The sequence below is a fragment of the Stylophora pistillata genome, chromosome 8, assembly GCF_964205215.1.
Source record: "Stylophora pistillata chromosome 8, jaStyPist1.2, whole genome shotgun sequence".
In the NCBI taxonomy this organism is placed as follows: domain Eukaryota; kingdom Metazoa; phylum Cnidaria; class Anthozoa; order Scleractinia; family Pocilloporidae; genus Stylophora; species Stylophora pistillata.
In genome coordinates, this window is record NC_142526.1 from 17477067 (window position 1) to 17497241 (window position 20175).

General features: G+C 35.7%; 1 protein-coding gene and 1 long non-coding RNA gene across 4 annotated transcripts; one reads left to right on the forward strand and one right to left on the reverse strand.

Moving 5' to 3' along the window:
- Positions 1-40: 40 nt before the first annotated feature.
- LOC111329383 (uncharacterized) lies at positions 41-20086 on the reverse strand. 3 transcript variants are annotated; one of them, XM_022934078.2, is made up of 11 exons: positions 19830-20086; positions 14814-15145; positions 13217-13945; positions 9732-10848; positions 8730-8897; positions 8060-8205; positions 6073-6214; positions 4229-4626; positions 3249-3480; positions 1654-2261; positions 41-1049 (listed from the first exon to the last, which is right to left on the reverse strand). In XM_022934078.2, exons 1-11 carry the CDS (start codon positions 19858-19860, stop codon positions 1023-1025), a joined length of 3930 nt encoding a protein of 1309 aa, XP_022789813.2. In that variant the 5' UTR covers positions 19861-20086; the 3' UTR covers positions 41-1022. The 3 variants fall into 3 exon arrangements, with proteins under 3 accessions (XP_022789813.2, XP_022789815.2, XP_088586605.1); XM_022934080.2 differs by lacking the exon at positions 13217-13945; XM_088730479.1 differs by lacking the exons at positions 13217-13945; positions 14814-15145; positions 19830-20086 and adding an exon at positions 11251-11387.
- Positions 8803-15145, forward strand: LOC148725284 (uncharacterized). Its single transcript, XR_015990687.1, has 2 exons — positions 8803-8923; positions 11666-15145. It is a non-coding gene; the product is annotated as an uncharacterized LOC148725284 (long non-coding RNA).
- Positions 20087-20175: the final 89 nt, after the last annotated feature.

Here is a 20175-nt window from a genome sequence, read left to right on the forward strand (position 1 = left end):
ACAGCTGACAAATAACACAACAATTAAGTAACACCTTAGGAAAGCTTGAAAGAAACTGAGTTTATTACATTCATCAAAAAAAAAATTCTTGGCGAACCTTCGCTAATCAAAAAATTTGAAAAGAAAACTCTTTCTGCCACCAAAAAAAATTTACCATTATCGTAAGTGGCAGAAATTAACATTTTCACTCAAGTGCATATTAAAAAGCAGTCTGTTACATTTTCATACGTGGGGAGCAATAAAAACGAGGTGCTTAGATAATCAAATTTGGCCGTTACATAACATGAAAATAAAAAAACTCTTTTTACTACACATATGGAATAAAGTATCACTCTCCTACAATATTTACATATTTTATATTAGAGATTTTTAATTGTGTAAAACTGAGTAAAAGTACCCGCTTTTTGTTAATAACGGCCACTGAAATAAAACTCTCAGCGACTTGCCCGATTGATTGAAATTCTGAAATACAAGGTGAAAGATTTCACTCGCTTTGACTTTTGAACTTCTCAGACAAGGTTTTCTCTTGGCATCTTAAGCTAGAAATTGTTTTAGGAATAGCAAGTGATTGTATGAAGTAACAATTGTTTCCAATGCACTGATTTAAACTAACACGTTTTGAATACTCAATACATATAAGAACTGGCGTCTTCTTTTAAGACGTTGCAGAGACATTAATACAACATACATATTACTTAATTTAATTCTTTCAACAATGTCTTGAGAACACATACGTTAAGTAACTTAAGTCAAGTCACCAACTAAACGCAATTTGCTAAAACGCAATAAGAATTAAAAATAAACCAGCAACCTCAAAAGGTGACGCAACTACGCTTTCAGCGCATGTATGAAGGCTCTTACAGCAGTTTATTAGACAGAATAATCAAATTTGAGAATACAAGTATGTTGCCTTTCCGGAGAAAAGCAAAAAACAGAAGTTTCAAATTAACTAAACATGAAATGTTTCCCCACATTAAAAGAGCTCTTCCGCAAAGGATTAACTTCCGAGTTTTCGTATGCTTTCACTTTTTCTTCATCTGTTCAAATGCCTGAAAAATAGCGACAATTTTTAGTTACTTGCTGTTGGTTTAATAAAAACTGCAACTGAGCTTAATATTGGCTTTACAAAACCTGATTTTGAGTGAAAACATCCCCTTTGTCAACTGCGAATCCTTCCCCAGAAGTAATGATGAAATTCCCTATATTTAAAGATCTGGCTTACCGACTTTCCCCTCTACAACACATATGACATTGTAATTATGTAATTGTCGCTGCTCAAAACAACTAGATAAACACTTCTCCCTGAAATTTATTTCTGATGGGAAACGTAGAGTATAAAAACCTGACGAGTAAGGAATTATCCCGTTCATACCCATAACGTTGTCACAATTTCAAAACATAGTCCAGAAAACAGCTCTTAAGAATTGCGAACTTGTCAGCAAGAGGGTGTCCTTTTGGTTTAACGGCAAATCGTCCTACCTTATCTCTAAGAAGACGCGAGAGGAGGGAAATCAGTTGTCAAATCTTGGGAGCTCTGGGGTGGTTCTTTAAAATGATTTATAGAGGCCTCAAACTGCCTTCTAGCCGGCGACTAGGAACAAGTACAAATTGATGACCCAATTTAAAAATCTTTTCATCTTTGTCTCTTCTTACCTTGACCTGAGACAACACACTTCCTGCCTGGGCAAGCTCTTCCTCCTTTTCCTTCCCAGAAGATGGGGATGAAATAGCAACCCTTGAGCTTTGTACCTCAACCGATCCCAGCTTACATTCTCTGCTACTTCTACGAAGAAAAAGCTTATCTGGATTTGTCTTCTCAGGTGTCTTTTGGTACCTTAACTCCATGACTTTCAAATTTTTCGTTTCATTCTCAATTTCCAGAAGTCTTTTCTTTGTCTTTGCCATTTCATTTTGGGATTCATGAAATTCAGCGTCAGCATCTGTGGTTGCCTTGGACCTGGAAGTGGAAAGACTAAAGAATATTTTCCTATCCTTGGCAACTGACAACCTTTTTTTCAGATTTTCCATCTTCTTCAAAAGCTCTTCTTTTTCTTTGAGCAGACTCTCCATTTTTTCAGGATAACTTCCATTCTCTTTAGCTTTTGAGGCACTCCTCGGGTCTTCGAAGTTAAGTCTGTTTAGGGCGACAATAGAAGCTCTTTTTTCTTTCACAACAGGCCCTCCGTCCTCTTTCAGCTGCTTGGCATACTTCTGGAAAGCCTTTTCAGTTTTCTCCAGCTCTTCTCGTTCTATATCTGGATCTGGCGAAGAGAATTGCCAAGACTCCTATATAATAAGCTTTATAATCATATGTGGTGACTTTTACAGTAACCAATCAGAACAAACGCAAAAATCACTAAGAACCAATCAAAACTCAAAGTAACCGAAAAGCACGGGAAAACGCGAATGACCATGTAGAGGCAGGATTTAGCTTTGCGTCCGATTGGTTGAAATTCGCGAGGGAGGCACGATTTTTTTCGACCAATCAGTGAGCGCGGTAAACCAAAACCAATGGGTTCTTTTCGACACTTTAATTTTCCTTTTTACGCAACATTCATCATCATCATCAAAAACCGTGCCGGGTGCCATTGAAATTATCATAACGTCACCAACAGAGAGCTATACAAGGGCACACTCATCATTACTTCAAGGTCCCTTTCCCCTTTTTCATAATAGCGGAGCTCGCAGAGCGTAACCCCATAATTATACAAAATGGCAGTGGTAACCCATCAAGCCGAAAAAAATTTGGACTTATGACTGTGCAGGCGTCCGTACAAGGTGCTACTTTTAGCGTGCGCGGTCAACTGTACCGCGGGCACGCCAACGCCACAGCTTTGTCCAGTAGTCCAGTGGTCAGTGCACTGGGCTCTGAGTCGGACGACCCGGGTTCTAGTCCTGGCCGAGGCAAGGAGTTGTGCTCTTGAGACGTGCGGGAAAAAAAAATGCGAGCTCCGCTTTTAGGCTTGGCTAAATCTATATATTATAGACTCTTCGAGCACATAATAACTTTTCTTGAGACAGGCTGGCTAAATGTAGGTAACATTTGTCAGTAAAAACTCCTTTTGTTAGCACCATCATTACCATTCTCTAAATGGAAATCTCGCGTTCGTTTGGAATAACAAACCGCAAAGAGTACTTTCCAATTCTAGCCCTTAAGAAGGAAAAATTTCCGCACCATCTGTTTAAAAATCTTAGCTGGAAATTCCATTCGAACGATAGTTGATAAATATCACTACTTCGCTAATTACCTCGTTGGGATGAATCAGAAGAATTTCTCTTCTTTCCATTGTTAGCTTTGCCTTCAATTTTTTCTTCCTCAACTTCCCTCTTTTCCACGATGTATTTTTCTTTCTTTGTTACCACCACATTTTCCTTAGAACCCTTTGATAAACTGTCTTTCCTTTGGTCTTGGGTCGTCTCAGTTTGCTCATACAAACTTTTCTTGGCTTTAATTCCTTGTGATACTTCACATCTACCAATCTTTGGACAATAGCAAAACAGTTGTGTTAAAAATTTAACAAAAACGTTTTCTGTGCGCAAAAAAAAAAAACATCATATGTACTTACAACAATATAACGGCATTTATACTTTACAAAGACAGACATGACAAAAAACTAAATGTTTGAATATAATAAAAAGGCGAAGGATTTGTAGCGAGAACCTTGCTTTTCTCTAAACAACAAAAAAGAGTCTGAGTTTCCAAATAAAAGCCGTTATGCCGCGTTTCCTAAGTACCAGTAATTAACACTGCTTACCAGGTTCTACATCTTTTGACCTTAATTAACAGCCTAGTATTGGACCAATAAAATCTTATTTGCGACTAAATAAGAAACGTCGCCGAAATTCAATGTAAATCAACCAAAATTTGCTTAACGATTTCTAAATAATGCAGATAGTTATTACAGGACACAACGATTACTAATTAAAAAACAAATTGCCGGTAGTAATTGCCAAATTATACAAAATTTAAAGTAACCCAAACATAAAATTAATTAACAGAAAGCATCTACTTTTGAACGACAGACATTTGTCATTTGAAGGACAAACGCAGCAAACAGGACTCAGACTGTAATACAATAGCTCAAGCAATTGACAAATTGTAATAATTCTGACAACGATGATGATATATAATAACAGTGAAACTTTCTTTTCCACAACTTTGATGAACAAGTCTCCCTTGAAAGTGTTGCATAAATAAAAAACTTAGACTTCAGCCGCAAACATGTACCTGTTCTCCATTCCGACGTGCTTCGATGCTCTGTTGAACTTTCAATTCCACCTGTTTTTCCTCTTCAGTGGGTTCTCTCACCAATTGAAGATAATCATCCGCAGCTAATCCTTCATCGTTAGTAACAGCTTCATTATCCAAACCAGTGACTTGTTTTCCTTTGTCACGTTCCTCATCTCCGTCCAAAAGATTTTCCTCGGAGGATGGACGATCGATATACTTTACTTTCTCATCAAAAGAACCTTTCCTCTCTAAAGTAGGTTCTGCTGCGCTGTAATCGTCTTCCTCTTCAATCTCAACTGGAGAGGATGTGGTACGTTGCCGGTCACCTGCTTTCTTTCTTGTTGTCTTTGTTAGAGTGTCAGCTAATTTGTGGATTCCAGCAGTAAGTTTCGAGCCTGAAAAAGGGAGAACGTACAAAATGATCCAAACCATGTGATTAGAAAAGGAATAGTATATCTTATTATCCAAGCGCGAGGGCCGTACTGGGAGAATATCGGCCCGAGGTCTTGACAGTACGGACCGAGCGCAGCGAGGTCCGTACAAAAAAGACCGAGGGCCGATATTCTTCCAGTACGGTCCCGAGCAAGCTTGGTTAATAAGAGATTTATTATACGACTGAAGTTCAAAGGGACACAAGTGCGGTATCATTCGGGACCATTCGGGACAGTGCCCGGTCCAATACTTAAAGAATATTGACCGGCAATAGAGCATTTTGATTGGCTGATTTTAGTTATTGGCCCTCTGACTGCCCGAGTCGTGTAATAAGAAGTGACTAATACACAAGTTTACGCAATTTCGTACTGTCAAAACTGTTTCAACTCCAAAGTGACCAAGAAAGAATTTCTCCTTACAATATCAATACAGTATCAAGCAGACATGGGATGAGAGTAAAGAAAAAAATCAATTTGGGGGATTATTGGTTGGTCAAATTTAGCAAATGGTAAACTCCACAGCGTACACTATTGAGTTATGGATGCACGCGGGAGGTTGCTAAGCACGAAAGAAGCGTAAGAGTCGCTCGAGGCTATCGCCTAGCTTCTTGAGTGCTTAGCAAACCTCCCAAGTGCATCCATAACTCAATAGTGTACGCTCTGGTGTTTACCATTTGTTTTATAACATAACATTGATACATTGTAGCTAAAGAGTTCCCTTTTATTTAAAAAATCTTACGTGACCAGAAAAAAACAAGCGCGCGCGGAGAAATAGTCTTTGCATTTGCTCACGTCAGCAGTGTACACCCATGGGCAAATGGGGGACGCTAAATTGACCAATCAGAGCGCGCGCTTTACTTTGGTTATGTTATAAACCAAATTCTCTGCACTAACATCATTAGAATCGTAAGGCAGACAGTCAGGAGAATTACTAATGAAATCTTAAGAGTTACAAGGTTAAGTTTTCCGTAGTGAAGCAACCGAGATATAATCAATTAAGTCTGTGTTTCTTAGGAGCCTGTCTGTATTAATTTAAAACATGTTTGGCAAATTTAGTTTCAGGATGTTTGCTTTCACGTACCTTATTATGGTAAAACTTGCGTTGAAGTTTTCGAGCGCGGAACATTTAAGGGATAACTTGGGCACACAAAAAGGGCCTTCTCTTTTTCCTTTCTTATTCTCGATCATTCAAGCGTGGATGAAAATGAACTGAATTAGCCTAACGCTTCATCGATTGTACAAAAATATTGGGCTATCCAAACAAGGCCAGAGACAACAACTGAATCACTGAGATAACCAAATTCACATGATGCCTTTCTGATATCACTTATCTTTATTCATTTGGAAAAACACACAAACTTTTTTTTTCCTTTGAAAAGAAGCACCTATAATAATATGAATGCAACTCACTAGCTTCTCCTTTGTAGACCTCAACACGCATGGCAATGTGGTTATGCCAAGACTGGGGCTTAACCCTCACATAACGCGCGTTCACTGCCATTTTCAGCATGTTCGTGACTACTGTGTCAGGATCGCTGTTACCCTGGAAAACCTGTCAGAAAATACAATGTTTTAAAAATACGAGTTCGAACCAAAACTGATGCGAGCAATTTGAAAGCAAAGAAACGCACAAGCTAACTGGATTATTTTTGCTCTGGATGGCAAAGTAAATCAGTCAAAGTTGGCTCTCAAGCAAAGATTACAGAGCTAAAAGATTACAGAGCTAAAAGATTACAGAGCTAAAAGATTACAGAGCTAAAAGATTACAGAGCTAAAAGATTACAGAGCTAAAAGATTACAGAGCTAAAAGATTACAGAGCTAAAAGATTACAGAGCTAAAAGATTACAGAGCTAAAAGATTACAGAGCTAAAAGATTACAGAGCTAAAAGATTACAGAGCTAAAAGATTACAGAGCTAAAAGATTACAGAGCTAAAAGATTACAGAGCTAAAAGATTACAGAGCTAAAAGATTACAGAGCTAAAAGATTACAGAGCTAAAAGATTACAGAGCTAAAAGATTACAGAGCTAAAAGATTACAGAGCTAAAAGATTACAGAGCTAAAAGATTACAGAGCTAAAAGATTACAGAGCTAAAAGATTACAGAGCTAAAAGATTACAGAGCTAAAAGATTACAGAGCTAAAAGATTACAGAGCTAAAAGATTACAGAGCTAAAAGATTACAGAGCTAAAAGATTACAGAGCTAAAAGATTACAGAGCTAAAAGATTACAGAGCTAAAAGATTACAGAGCTAAAAGATTACAGAGCTAAAAGATTACAGAGCTAAAAGATTACAGAGCTAAAAGATTACAGAGCTAAAAGATTACAGAGCTAAAAGATTACAGAGCTAAAAGATTACAGAGCTAAAAGATTACAGAGCTAAAAGATTACAGAGCTAAAAGATTACAGAGCTAAAAGATTACAGAGCTAAAAGATTACAGAGCTAAAAGATTACAGAGCTAAAAGATTACAGAGCTAAAAGATTACAGAGCTAAAAGATTACAGAGCTAAAAGATTACAGAGCTAAAAGATTACAGAGCTAAAAGATTACAGAGCTAAAAGATTACAGAGCTAAAAGATTACAGAGCTAAAAGATTACAGAGCTAAAAGATTACAGAGCTAAAAGATTACAGAGCTAAAAGATTACAGAGCTAAAAGATTACAGAGCTAAAAGATTACAGAGCTAAAAGATTACAGAGCTAAAAGATTACAGAGCTAAAAGATTACAGAGCTAAAAGATTACAGAGCTAAAAGATTACAGAGCTAAAAGATTACAGAGCTAAAAGATTACAGAGCTAAAAGATTACAGAGCTAAAAGATTACAGAGCTAAAAGATTACAGAGCTAAAAGATTACAGAGCTAAAAGATTACAGAGCTAAAAGTCATTGAGAAGCGGAGGTAAAGGGGATCACCGGCAACATGTTGCGGAGGGAACGTCCTTCACACAATCATGTCACCCAATGAAATTTCACAGCTTCGTCAAGCGTAAGAAATTTGAAGGTCAAATAGAAAAAAATCTTAAAGAAAAAATAACAAAACCCTAAGCAAAATACAAGTGTACAGAAAATGTCATTACATCCCAAAGTTTCCATATCCTCTAAGTGCATATTGTATTTCCTGAGACTGACTAGCATCTAATTTCTCAAAACATCACTCTACTGAATCAAACATTAAGGTTATGAGAATTCGGGTAATGACCAGCCACTCCTGAAGCTCTTGATTGTTAACCAAATTCTCCTTGCCAATACCATAAGAAATGTAAAGAGAACAGTATGGAGAATATGCATACTGATGTTAGGGTGTGAAGGGTTTACACTGTATAACAGTTGTATTATTTTGGTAAATTTCTGGCTGAGTTGGAGATACCTCCAAAAAAACAGCAAACTAATGATTTTACCTTAGCAATTCCAAATTCTTTATAATTGGCCCAGTTTTCTCCATTTTTGCTGTAAGCCAGTGTGTAAGTCTTAACAAACCAACCTCCCTGATCAAGAAAACCTGGTCTTCCTTGTGTAGCCACTCCACACACTCTGTCCACCTCACCTAAAAAAATTTTAAATAATTCACATTACTTACTTTCAGAATCCATTTCCTTCCTTATGAAGTTCTTATCTGGTTACATCGTTCATTTCACAGAATATGTATAATCCCTTGATATAACTTAATAGATATGACCTAACGGGTCCATAAATCCTTCACGAACACTGGCAGTGGTTCTCCCACACACCCCTCCCCTGTGTCCTCTTGCTTATCTCCTTCCCCTAGGGTCCCCCCCCTAGAAAGAATTTACATCTCTTCCCAACATGGCAGCCACACGAAATGAAATGACTAGCGACTAAATACAGGAATGGTTCCGACCTGTAATTGGATGATAAAAATAGTAAAAGTTGATGAGTTACATCTTAACTCCTTGCTTGTGAGTATTGTTTCACGAAGAAGTTGAAATCCTCCGCGATCCTCGGCGTAAATATGCCTCAAATACAAGCTATCCCTCGGTCAAGCTGAATTAACCACAGTGAAAGGTTTAGTTAGAATCATTCAGTCGAATAACAATTAAAAATTGTTACCAAGGTCGATTTGAAGATACTGCTGTTTATCATTGCCTTTGGTACACCACGCTCCGACTGATGAATTAAGTCTGCCTGCAGAGGGTTTTGAAGAACTGTCCAGAAATGATGATGCAGTCATAGCACTGTCTTCAATACCGCCATCCAAAACACCAGCAGGGACAGGACCTGGAAAAAAAAGGAGTACAGCAGAGGTAATTATTTAAATTATGGAAACCTATGAAATGTGAGTAATGTAATACATGTAATACTGTTTGTGAAAGATTGATGCCACCTAATTAAGCTCACTTAAGTCATCTTTTTTAATTCAAAAGTCAACAACAGCTTGCCCATTTGCTTTCAAATATCATTTCTTTTATAAGGTAAATAATTACAAAAATTACCCGTATGTATGAATAACCCTCGAGGAGTAAAGGAAATCAAACAAAGCTCATTTTTGAAACAGCTGACTCTTTTCTCAAAATTAATTTTTCCCTTGATCCATAAGTCCCGGAAGTTATTAACAGATAACTCCTCCCCATAATTTCCATACGTTATCCAGCAAACAGGTAATGAGAATACTCGAACTCATCAAAAAGGAGTTGTTAACCTGATCTAATTCTTATAACTAATTTATAAGGAAATGTGTAGCAGCTAGAGGGGAAAATTAGCAATCGGCTGTTGGGAGTTTAATGGTTAAATCTGCTGAGAAAAATTCTTCAGAACTCCATTCACATTGATTCTCAAAACATTAAGAGGATCAAAAATCAAGTTTCAAGTCCATGCAGACAAACCACATTTAGTGTATGACAGGGCCATTAAGTACACAAAAGTATTTCTATCCATCTCACAAAATAGAATATTAGATTTATTAACTTGAAACTCAATTGGACACTATATTGTGGTAAGCCGAATCCTGAGTAATGTTGTGTTTGTCCATCATTTATTTGGAAAACGGTGGATGTAATTGTATTTTGAGTAATCTAATAACTGGATAGTTAATGAAATGACAATGTATCTAACCTTTAGCTGCTTTATCAGAAGGTTTGCCTTGAACACCAGCAGGGCACACCTCTAATTTTTTGGAATTTAGGCCCTGCCATTTGATTACTTTATCAGCATTGGCAACTGAGGAGGAAACTTCTTCATAAATATCCTCGCTCTCTGATATGTTAGGACAGTTCTCTTCATTTGTATCTCCCTCTGCACCATCTGGAGTGTTCCGTGGCAGTAGATCAGGAGGCAGAGGAGGAAGTGGCCCTAATTCCAGCAGACTTGATGATGGTGATGGTGATTTCAATTTTTCCACAGTTGTCACCGTAGAAGGAACAACTTCCATATAAAGGTCTTCATCATATGTCTCATTGTTATTATTTAATGGGAAAGTTTTACTTGTAGGTATAGGAGTCTTCTCTAATCCTGGAGAAACTACAGGAGTAACATAGTCTCCTTCTTCTTCATCTTCCTCCTGATCATAAAAACCTGAATTTGTATCTGTTGGTGAGACAGCAAGTTGAATAAATCCAGATTCTAATAAGAAAGCCTTTTTCCAGCGTTCCCAGTCTTTCAAATTTTTGGCCACTAGTGTAAAATGAATTGCACCATCTCTCAGCACCTGAATGGAAAGTTTGGCCTTTTCTTCCTCTCCCACTTTGATCTCGCTTCCATTCAGGTCAAATGTTATTTCAGGATCCTCGTCTTTGATCGTCTTGAAACAATGCAACTTCTGTTCTCTTATCAAGAACCAGCGCTTGGAGCTGTCATTTGACTTGTATGCATAACCTGCCAAGGCAACTCCATCCTCGGGACTACTAAAGAGCTTGTCCTTCTTTGCCTTCTTCTTAAGCCATTTAAAGAATTGCTTTGTCTTTTTGGTTTTTTGAACTGGTTGTGTTTGGGGGCTTGTTGATACATCACCACCATCTGATGAACCTGAATCAAATTCATCTGTAGCAAATCCATCATCTTGAAAGTTCTCCTGGACTGCCTTTTGGTTTGCTACTGCTTCATAAATATCCTCTCCAAACTGTTCCCCATCAACTTCATCAGGCCTCTTAGGTAGCGCAGGAAAGCCTTTTTTCTCATAACCATTTTCCACAGCCTCTCCATTCACATAACTTACTGGTGGATTGTTGTCACTCTGTGAAAGCAATTATACATACTATCAGCAATACCTTGAACACAACTAAATAATTTGTTTGCATTCTTCTCTCTTGGCAACTCACTATCTACCATAACAATGCCTATATATAACACAATAATAGACTCACAAAAATGCATAAAAAAAAAAGAAAAAGTGAATATACTAACAAGAACACTATAATTATAATAGGCTTTTAATAATGTTGAGCTATCATATTTTACAAATGGTTTCTACAATTTTTGCCAATAATACAGTTTCCATTCCTAGGATTTGTTATTAATAGTGAAACTCCAATCACAACATCCACAATGTATGGAAATTTTCCCTTTGCTGTTTGGCCAAGCCTTGAAATTTGATCTAATTTGATGACTGTATACAAAGCAAAAACTTGTCCCTTACAACACAACAGACATCCTTCCACCAGGCCCGAACTGTCTTCATTTCTACAGCATACGACATCACACAACTGCTTGCAGTAATATTTAGTGGGTACATGTATTCTTGTAGCATTGTTCATATCTATACTTCCTCTCATATGAAATATTTACAAATATCACATATCAGTTCTGTGTTATTCCAATTAATATACATACACGTGATCCAATTGCCCAGCTCTGAATGTAAGCAACAAGCTTTGCAAGACAAGGCATTGGGGTTGATTTCCAAATGTACTTGTAAATTCAAAGCCAAATTCTCAAATAACCCAACACTCCTTCGATACACTAATAACGTTTTTCAGTTCTGTCTGCTATCAAGTAATTTACATATAAATTTACCCCAATATATAAAATTGATATTGATTCATTTTAATTAGGCATGGCACACCTATTTTCCCAGACATCTGGCTAGGCATTAAGGCAACGACTAGTTTCATCGCATCTCAACTTTATCAAGGTACATCAATTTAAAACAATTTAGATTTTAGTTTGAAATCAGGAAACCAAGATTTAGAACATCTTTAAAAATATCAAATTTTCTTTGGTAATAAAATTACATTTACCAAATTCTTAGAAAATCTATATATATATATATATACCAGAGTTAAAAATGATGTTATATCAAGCAACTGAGACAATACTGAAACAAGATATTGAGAGTCATAAATATTCATAGACATTCACCAGCAGCTTTATTTATTAAGTGTTATTTTGATGATATTAAGTTAAAAACTGTATCAGCAATTTGCAGTTAAAATTATCACACCTCACACAAGGTTAAGTGTTCAGAGTAACTGGAGAACTGATTCTGCAGATATCACAAACAATATTGATTAAGCTTCTTCAATTTTCACTGGGGAAGATTGCTTTAAAATGCTCCCTTAATGCATGCGTCACTCCACTTGGAAAAAGATGCAAAAAAAGTAGTGTAGCATTCCTCTCTAGAACATGGAATTTTAAATTCAACATCAAATGTGGCTTAAAATATAGATAAGTTTATTCAAATTTTTATATTTATGGGCAGTTACACCACCCTCTCTAGAAACTTCTATTTATGTGCAGTAAAGAGACTGTATCCATGACATGTTAGACAAATTCATTTTGCAGTTTATGATCTGGTGATAAAACTTGCTAAATATAGTTGCACTTTCTCTAGCTAGATTGTACTAATTGCCACACCTGACACTCCAATTAACCTCAGATAACTTTGAATAGCAACAAAGATGGCTCGATAAAGAATACCCAAAATGAAACACGACAAACTGACTTAACCAACAGATAACTTTGAATAGCAATAAAGATGGCTCGATAAAGAATACCCAAAATGAAACACGACAAACTGACTTAACCAACAGATCAAAATGCCAAACCAACAATTAACTATATTTGCTACCAACATGTAAGTTCAGCAGCCAATAACATGACAGCAAAATTGACTTATAGGTGTAACACTCAACTGAGAAACAAGTCCTCACTTAACTCTAATGATGACTTTTAATGAGACTCTCAAACTGCCATTGCCATAGACAAAAGTCTTCTTCCAGGACTACGTTGAGTCAATAAACTCACACCCCTTGATTGATGAAGAATGTTAAGTTTTACCTTAATATTGATGACTCATTTTATGTGCTAAATTTCTTAGCAATAATTTAATACTTTCATTGTATGGTTTGTGTGTTATAGCAATAAAACATCACTGCAAGCTCTCAGATAAATCAAACATCCTAAATTTGAGGTATGCCCTGATTTGAGGATTTCAGTTATAATAAAAAGTTCAAAGTAATTTTAAGCAAAACAATAACAATATGTTTGCACAACAAGGCACAATTAAAATAAAAATGTGTAAGTTAGCAATAAAAAAAAAATAAACTTTAAATTATCATTCAAAGATTTAGGAAGATTAATTTAATAAATTTAGGGCCCTTTACCTTATTTAACTCGAAAGATTTCTTGAAGGATTGAGATGAAAGATGGTTAACATCTGATTGAAAAGAGCTACACAGAGATTCTTCTGCAAATTCATCAAGTTCCTCCTCCTCCTCTTCTAAAATGGACTGCATGAGAGGAGCTTGGGGAGGAACAGAGGCCTTTTTTTCATCTGTATTAGAAGGTGTAACAGAGGAACTTTTACCAGCAGATGCAGCAATAGTTAGAACCTTCATCCACTCTTTAAGTTCATCATTATCAAAAGCAACAAACACCCAAGGTGCCATGTCTGACTGGGTCAGTCTAAACACTGGTGTGCGCATAAGCCGATCGTCCAAAGAAATCTGACAACATGGCATGATGATAACATCATATGCCACTTCTTCTGGATCTTGAGAAGGAAATATGCACAGATGCTGGTCAATAAGGACACACCACCAGAGCTTTTCACTGTGCTTCTCCCTCAAGAGTCCTGCAAAATCTGGCTCAGTTAAATCCTCAAGAGAAATGTCAAATAGTGCTGCACTGTCTCTCTTACGACTTTTTCGTTTATTGACCGGTGACCGGTTTGATGTGTTTAATTCATTTGAAGTATTTAGGGTGTTATGACAATGAACATCATTCTCATTATTGTCAGAGGTGTCATCTTCTTCAACGGGATGATAGATAACGAGTTGACGCAAGTCATTTAGGTTAATTTCTTCATGATCAAAGTCTGCATAATAGGATCCCTGTTTATGTTAGAAGTTCCAAGAAAGAACAGTAAAAGTTAGTGAGTTTAAGTTTAAAACAAATCAATATTGAGATGTCATAATTTAATAAATGTTCAGACCTAAAAGTTCAAATCTGCTGTAATAAACCTGCTTAGTGAACATTTTTAGACCTTGTCTTGCCACCTGGTGTATCAAACACTGATCTGTCCAGCAAAGTCAGCCAAAACTTACTGAAATGTTTATTGAATTACACAAGTGAAAAATTACATGATTAATTTGTTACACCACTAAGAATGAAAATGGAAGAGCAAAAAAGGTAGAGAGGTAAAAGAGTTTGTTGAAAATCTTTGATTTGCTTTAAATTGATAGTTTTTATAATCGGATTTTTTTTATTTCTTGAAACTATAACAATATTCATTTATCACTGCAACAGTCAACAATTTTGTGATTTCACAAAATTGACAGTGTTCCAACAGAGTACTTTACATACTTTGAAAAGACACCATAATGTTGATTGTTGCAGTTGTCCTACCATCATTCCATTTGATCACTTTTATTATTATTATTATCATTACACAATCATATTTACTTATTGTGTTCAATTTAAAAGTTGAATCTTAACTTATTGACTAATTTTAAATCATAATTTTTTTTTTCCAAAACTGTCAGCAGAGCAGAGCAGAGCTCCAAGCAAATCGACTGAAGGGCAAAATCTTTTCTTGCTCTGGGTGAGATAATTATCATAGAAGGAGATAAATATACCTTCAAATATTCTTTACTTGAACTTAGGAAAAAATAATGTATATGTAGGAATGGCCATAGTCTTAAACACTTTTGATTGACCACATAATTCATTTTTAGTGTTCTGCACTAAAGTTCTAAATACCTTTTTACTCTTGCTTGCTTGCCAGTTCCCTGAATCCTCAGGTTGAACATAACTGGACATATCTGGGAGGGAACCACTGCGGGGAATCCCCTGGTCAGTAATTCCATTTGAATCATTTGTTTCATCCAATGACTGACTTGAAATAGAGAGTCTACCATTAAGGAGGTTTTCATCCTTTATGTTGCTGTTTTTCATGTTGTTTAGAGAATTAATCAGTCCTTCCACAAGAGTAACACATTCTTTTTTGTGCACATCAGCTTCACTGCTCAGGAATTCACTTGATAATGTGTTTTGAAGGAAAATATTCAATTTTGAAAGTCCAGCTTGAAATTCTATGGAGTTAAAGCAAATTTATAAATTAGGATTAATTTAGAAAAAAAAATTTGGATATATTCAAACTCTGAATGTTCACAAAATATAGGAAGTGATTATGATGAAAATCCTAAAGAATTCCAAACTAATTCAAAGGATCAACAAATATAAAATCACTTTTCAAAGGAATATGACATTTCTTTCTGAGATAACCACTTTCACCAAATATTTCACAAACTATTTCACACCTTTGCCTCTGTTATTTGTATGGGATGTCCTTTGGTAACCTTTAGTTGTTATTATTCGGCCAAATTCTACATGATCTTATTTTCTTTTTATTAAGACACAGTGTAAAATTCCATTTTGAAACTTTCCATCTGTAAGTATTCCCTTTGGTAATTTTAAGACAGTCATTCTGAAAAAACTTTGAAATATATGTAAGAACTATGTAACGCTGACTGTTCAATTCTACTGGTAACAGGGAGTGAAAAAAGGATATTCAAATGAAATTGTATATGTGTACATGTAATTTCAAAGTTAAAATAGAAGATTTTGAATCTGCAGCATGGAATGAGTAAAAGTGTTTGTTGTCAAAGTCTACAGACATGAAATAAATCAAAATGTGTGACAGCAAGAAACAAAAGCAACATGCAGAGAAGACTGAGGAAATATCATTGAAGAAATTGCTGGCTAAACAAAACGAGTTGCACAAAATTCAAAGATTTTCAAAAGATATCTCAATTCATTTTCAATCAGAAATTTTTACAAGCAATTAAGAACATACCTGGAGAGTTAAAATATCTAAAGAAAACAAAATAATCTACTGAATTTATGAAACAATTAAAAAAAGTTATTTTTTGCAATATATCCACTCCCAAATAACATTCCACTGTGTACCTTTCTCAGAAAATTACAAATATGAAAATAAAACTTTTGGTATAATATATTTGAGCATCACAAATTATCTTATTTTTAAAGAGAAATATGTATCTTATTAATCTAATAGCCAGCAGAATTTACAACATGAGACATAATAAAAAAGCAGAAGAAATAAAGACAGCAACATTGAATTTATACCTCAAACCAACACAGGATTGTTGAAGCCATGTTAGCATCATGTAAGCTATCATGTGCCAAAGATTTATGCTTGCAAGCACATCTATTATTCATCACTTTCATTTCCAGACCAAAAAAAAAAACCATTTGATTGTTGAATGCTTTAAATAATTAAAATGGCATAAATCAAACCTATTGCTTTAATCTGTAATTAAAAGAGACTTCTTAAAATAAACTACATGTACATGAATCTTTCAAATTGAAAAAAAGAATGAAATACATATTAACTATATATTAAACAATTTTTCTAATCATAGATCAGAAAATTCACTAAAAAAAGGAAGTGAACATAGCATGTTTGTCTATGAGGTTATAATACTTACAATAATAGAAAACCTGGAGAAAAATATGCAGGTCTCTGAAAACTAATTTAGTTTAAACAAAAGCTGAAAGTTGATTCTCAGTAATGTTGTCAAGATGTACTGATTGAATGTATCCCTTCTCATGCCAATGCAGGGATCAACATCTGAAATCTGACAAAGATGACTTTATTTTCTCATTTAAGTTTTTGAAATATTGTCTCCTCATTTGTCACATGTTGCATTTTAGACTGAAAGCATCTCTTTCATAGAACTTTACGAAAAAGAATACAAATGATACTGAATAAGTAGCCTGTCATATGTAATAGGGCAGAAGGGTGGATGCAAATGGTGAGGGTGTTATACCTTTTCATTAACCTTAAAAATGAGGGACTGCATAAAACTTCTGCAACCACATTCAAGGAGTCATGCTTTGAGGTGGTCTGAGGGGACCTACAACAAACCACTTTATAACATGGCTTTACAAAAGCGTGCGCTCTGATTGGCTCATACACTTGATCCATTTCCCTGTGGGTTGCACGCTGACGTCAGTTTGTTTTGCTTTTTTTTTTCACGGCAACTTTTTCGTCGATGTTGCCACTACACACAACATAATTCCAGTTTTTTGTAGATATTTTGCTTGTGAAATATAGACAAATTTTGTAATTTTTCCAGATATAAGGAAGATAATTCTTGTGAGCTGCCAAATTTGGAGCTCAAGGTTTTTGTCGGGTCTCCAGCTTAGAGTTCAAAATTTGCGAACTTGAGCAAGCAGGAGCTTAATCAGCTGGTTGAACAATTAAATATTTATACATGAAACAAAAGATGTTTGAAAGTCTCAATGTTATAAAAGAAATGGTTAGCATGCAGCATGCAACCATTGAGTTATGGATGCACTTGGGAGGTTTGCTAAACACTCAAGAAGCTAGAGTCGCACTTGGCTATCGCCTCATGCGACTCTTACACTTCTTTCATGCTTATAGCAACCTCCCGCATGCATGTATAACTCGATGGTTGCACACTGCAGGCTAACCATTTCTTAACTTGAGGGGGGGAGAGGTCACAGTACTTAATGCAGTGGTAAGAACAGGGTCACTTGAAATTATGTGGAGGAAAATGAAAATGTACCAGCCAACCCCCTACCCCCCCTCCCACTTATAATAATTGATTGTCAACAATAATACAAGTAGAAGTCACCTCCTGAGTCAGTCATTCAGTTATCTTAAGTGATCAACAATCCTTGATGAATCCTAAATGAATTGTGATGCCTCTGTTACTTTGATGCTTAAAATAAAATGAGTAATTGTTGGTTGTTAAAACTAAAAGAGATTTATTTTAGAAGTGAAAAAGAAGTGTGTCATGCCTTTGTCCATCAAAGAGGGGAAATTGGGATATTGGCAAGGTTTAACTCGCTAACCTCCAATTTCATATAGCTTTAGAACATAATGTGCTAAAAATGTAATTTTAAAATATCTTTCTTAAGCAGTTAGATTTGTGCATTTGATTCAAAGTTAAATGTAAACAGAATTGTAGTTGTGCATAGAAAATTGTATCCGTCGCATGTGTGTTAATTTGAAAACAAAGGCGATAAGGTGTATTTAAACTTAACAATACTTAACAGATACAAACTATTTTACAATTTTGTACATAAAAACACTAAAGAAGAAATGAAAAAAGGCACCACCTTTCTAAATATTCTGGAATCTGTAGACTCAAATGATGCAATACAAAAACAACCTTTACAGTCCAAAACTAAACAAGGCTCACTGTTAAATTGGGAAGATTATGGAAATGTTTGTATCCTTATACCATTGCTTTACAAAGTTTAGTGTTAAAATATAACAAATCTGCTCTCTTCTCTGCATTTCAAATATTGAACAAAGAATATGTTAATTATGGTTGTGTATTGCTGTTTGAAGACAAAGATACACTGAGCATGCCAATAAAGTATTCTTGCTACAATACATTAATTGAGAAATCCTGGACCTTAATTACACATTGGGATTTCCTGGATCTCTCTAAACTTCTTTCTCATGTCATTCAATCTTTCATAACTTCATTTCTAGGTTTTCCTTCACTATGTCCTGGTTACATGGGTGAAGCTTCCAATTAACCCATGTGATTGTCACTTGACAATGGCCAAAATAAAACGCTTCTACTTAACGACAATTCTTGGCACCGATTCATAGTATTGTCGCCGAAATATCACTATCACTGATATGGCAAAAATATCTGTTAGGCCTTAGCTTGCATACAAAAAGAGCGATCACTTCTCCGAATCTACTAATCTTTCCAGCTGCTTATTTGCTATCACTTTCTGTTTGGTGGCATAAAATTAAATGAAAATTTGTGACAACGAACGCAACTCCAAGGTTTCCAGAAAGTATTCAAAATACTATAAAATTATTCATATCACGGCTGTTTGAAAAAGTATCGCAAAACTTAACTAAACATGTTTTGTAGGCTGACTCCCAAATCCAAATTTTCTCCATAGATTTTAAAAAGATCTCCTTGCTTTTTATATGCATTGAACCGGTGTTATGCAAATATCAGACTGTCTTTTGCATTACAAGCAAGTGAAATTGAATATTGTTATGTCTCTGTCAATGAAACAGCTCGTAACCTGCTGGTTTAAGAATAAATTAATCTGTTTTACCTGTCAAAAACCGATCTTAAGCTAAACAAAGTTCGTAACTGAAAAGTATGTCTGTTGTCGAACACAATGAAAGTACATGTAACATCGAAGATTCGTTTCGAACTATAAACAAACAAAAGTTTTCGGTTTGACCACTGCATTGATCTGGATAAACTACCATGACGAAACTTGGTTTTCAAAAATCGCTGGATTAAACAGATCAGGCGTAGACAGTCAAATTTTGGTTTTCTTTCCTCCGAAATATATCGAAATCAAAGATATCAAGTGAGGTTGACGAAGTTTTAGAATAAACGAAAATCGCGTCTTCGCTCCGGTTGACCGATAATCAATAGTTTTGGATATAAAAAGAAACAATAAGTTTATACAACCAACCTCTTGAAAATTGTGTTGCTTGACTGAAAACAGTTGGATTGCCATGACAGATTCAAAAGTAAGAGAGACACATTCGCAAAGCTTAGCTTTTAAGCTAAAATAATCTAATCCAATTTGGTAGTCTTCAGATTTTTAGTTTCTATATAATAGTACGTTCACACTAAGTCAATTGAGATCGAGTGATCGTACATTGGATAAACACCAAAGGTTGCTAACTGTGGTTCGCAGTAGGATCATAACACACAACTTTTAAATACTCACCCAAAATAACATCCGCAGGTAGTTCGGCCATACTTCTACCAGTAGAGTCTTTCAACACTGTTGTACCTTTCGGGTTTCGCTAGTCTTAAACGACACAGAAGTTGGAGTTTCGCGCCCGTCACAAAGATGAAATCAATATCGGCTCTTGACGTAAAATTCACATCGCTTGACAAGTCGCAGAATACAAGTGGGGTAAAGGGTTACAAGCAGAAAAATTCAGTCGGCTTAATCCGATCTAGCGGGCTAGACACATGAGTGGTTTCCGTCAAGAATCCGCGAACAGGGTCTCACTAACGCTGCTGACGCCAATAATTAACCCATCAGAAGCGACATCGTTGACAGTCTT

Bases quoted from the DNA above. Each gene is read 5' to 3' on its own strand.
- LOC111329383 (XM_022934078.2), bottom strand. From the start codon at position 19,860: ATGGCCGAACTACCTGCGGATGTTATTTTGG. The intron at 13,946-14,813 runs GTATTTAGAACT...TAACATAAACAG, and splicing joins AAGCAAGCAAGAGTAAAAAG to GGATCCTATTATGCAGACTT. The intron at 8,206-8,729 runs GTAACAATTTTT...AAATTTTTTTAG, and splicing joins GTATCTTCAAATCGACCTTG to GTGAGGTGGACAGAGTGTGT.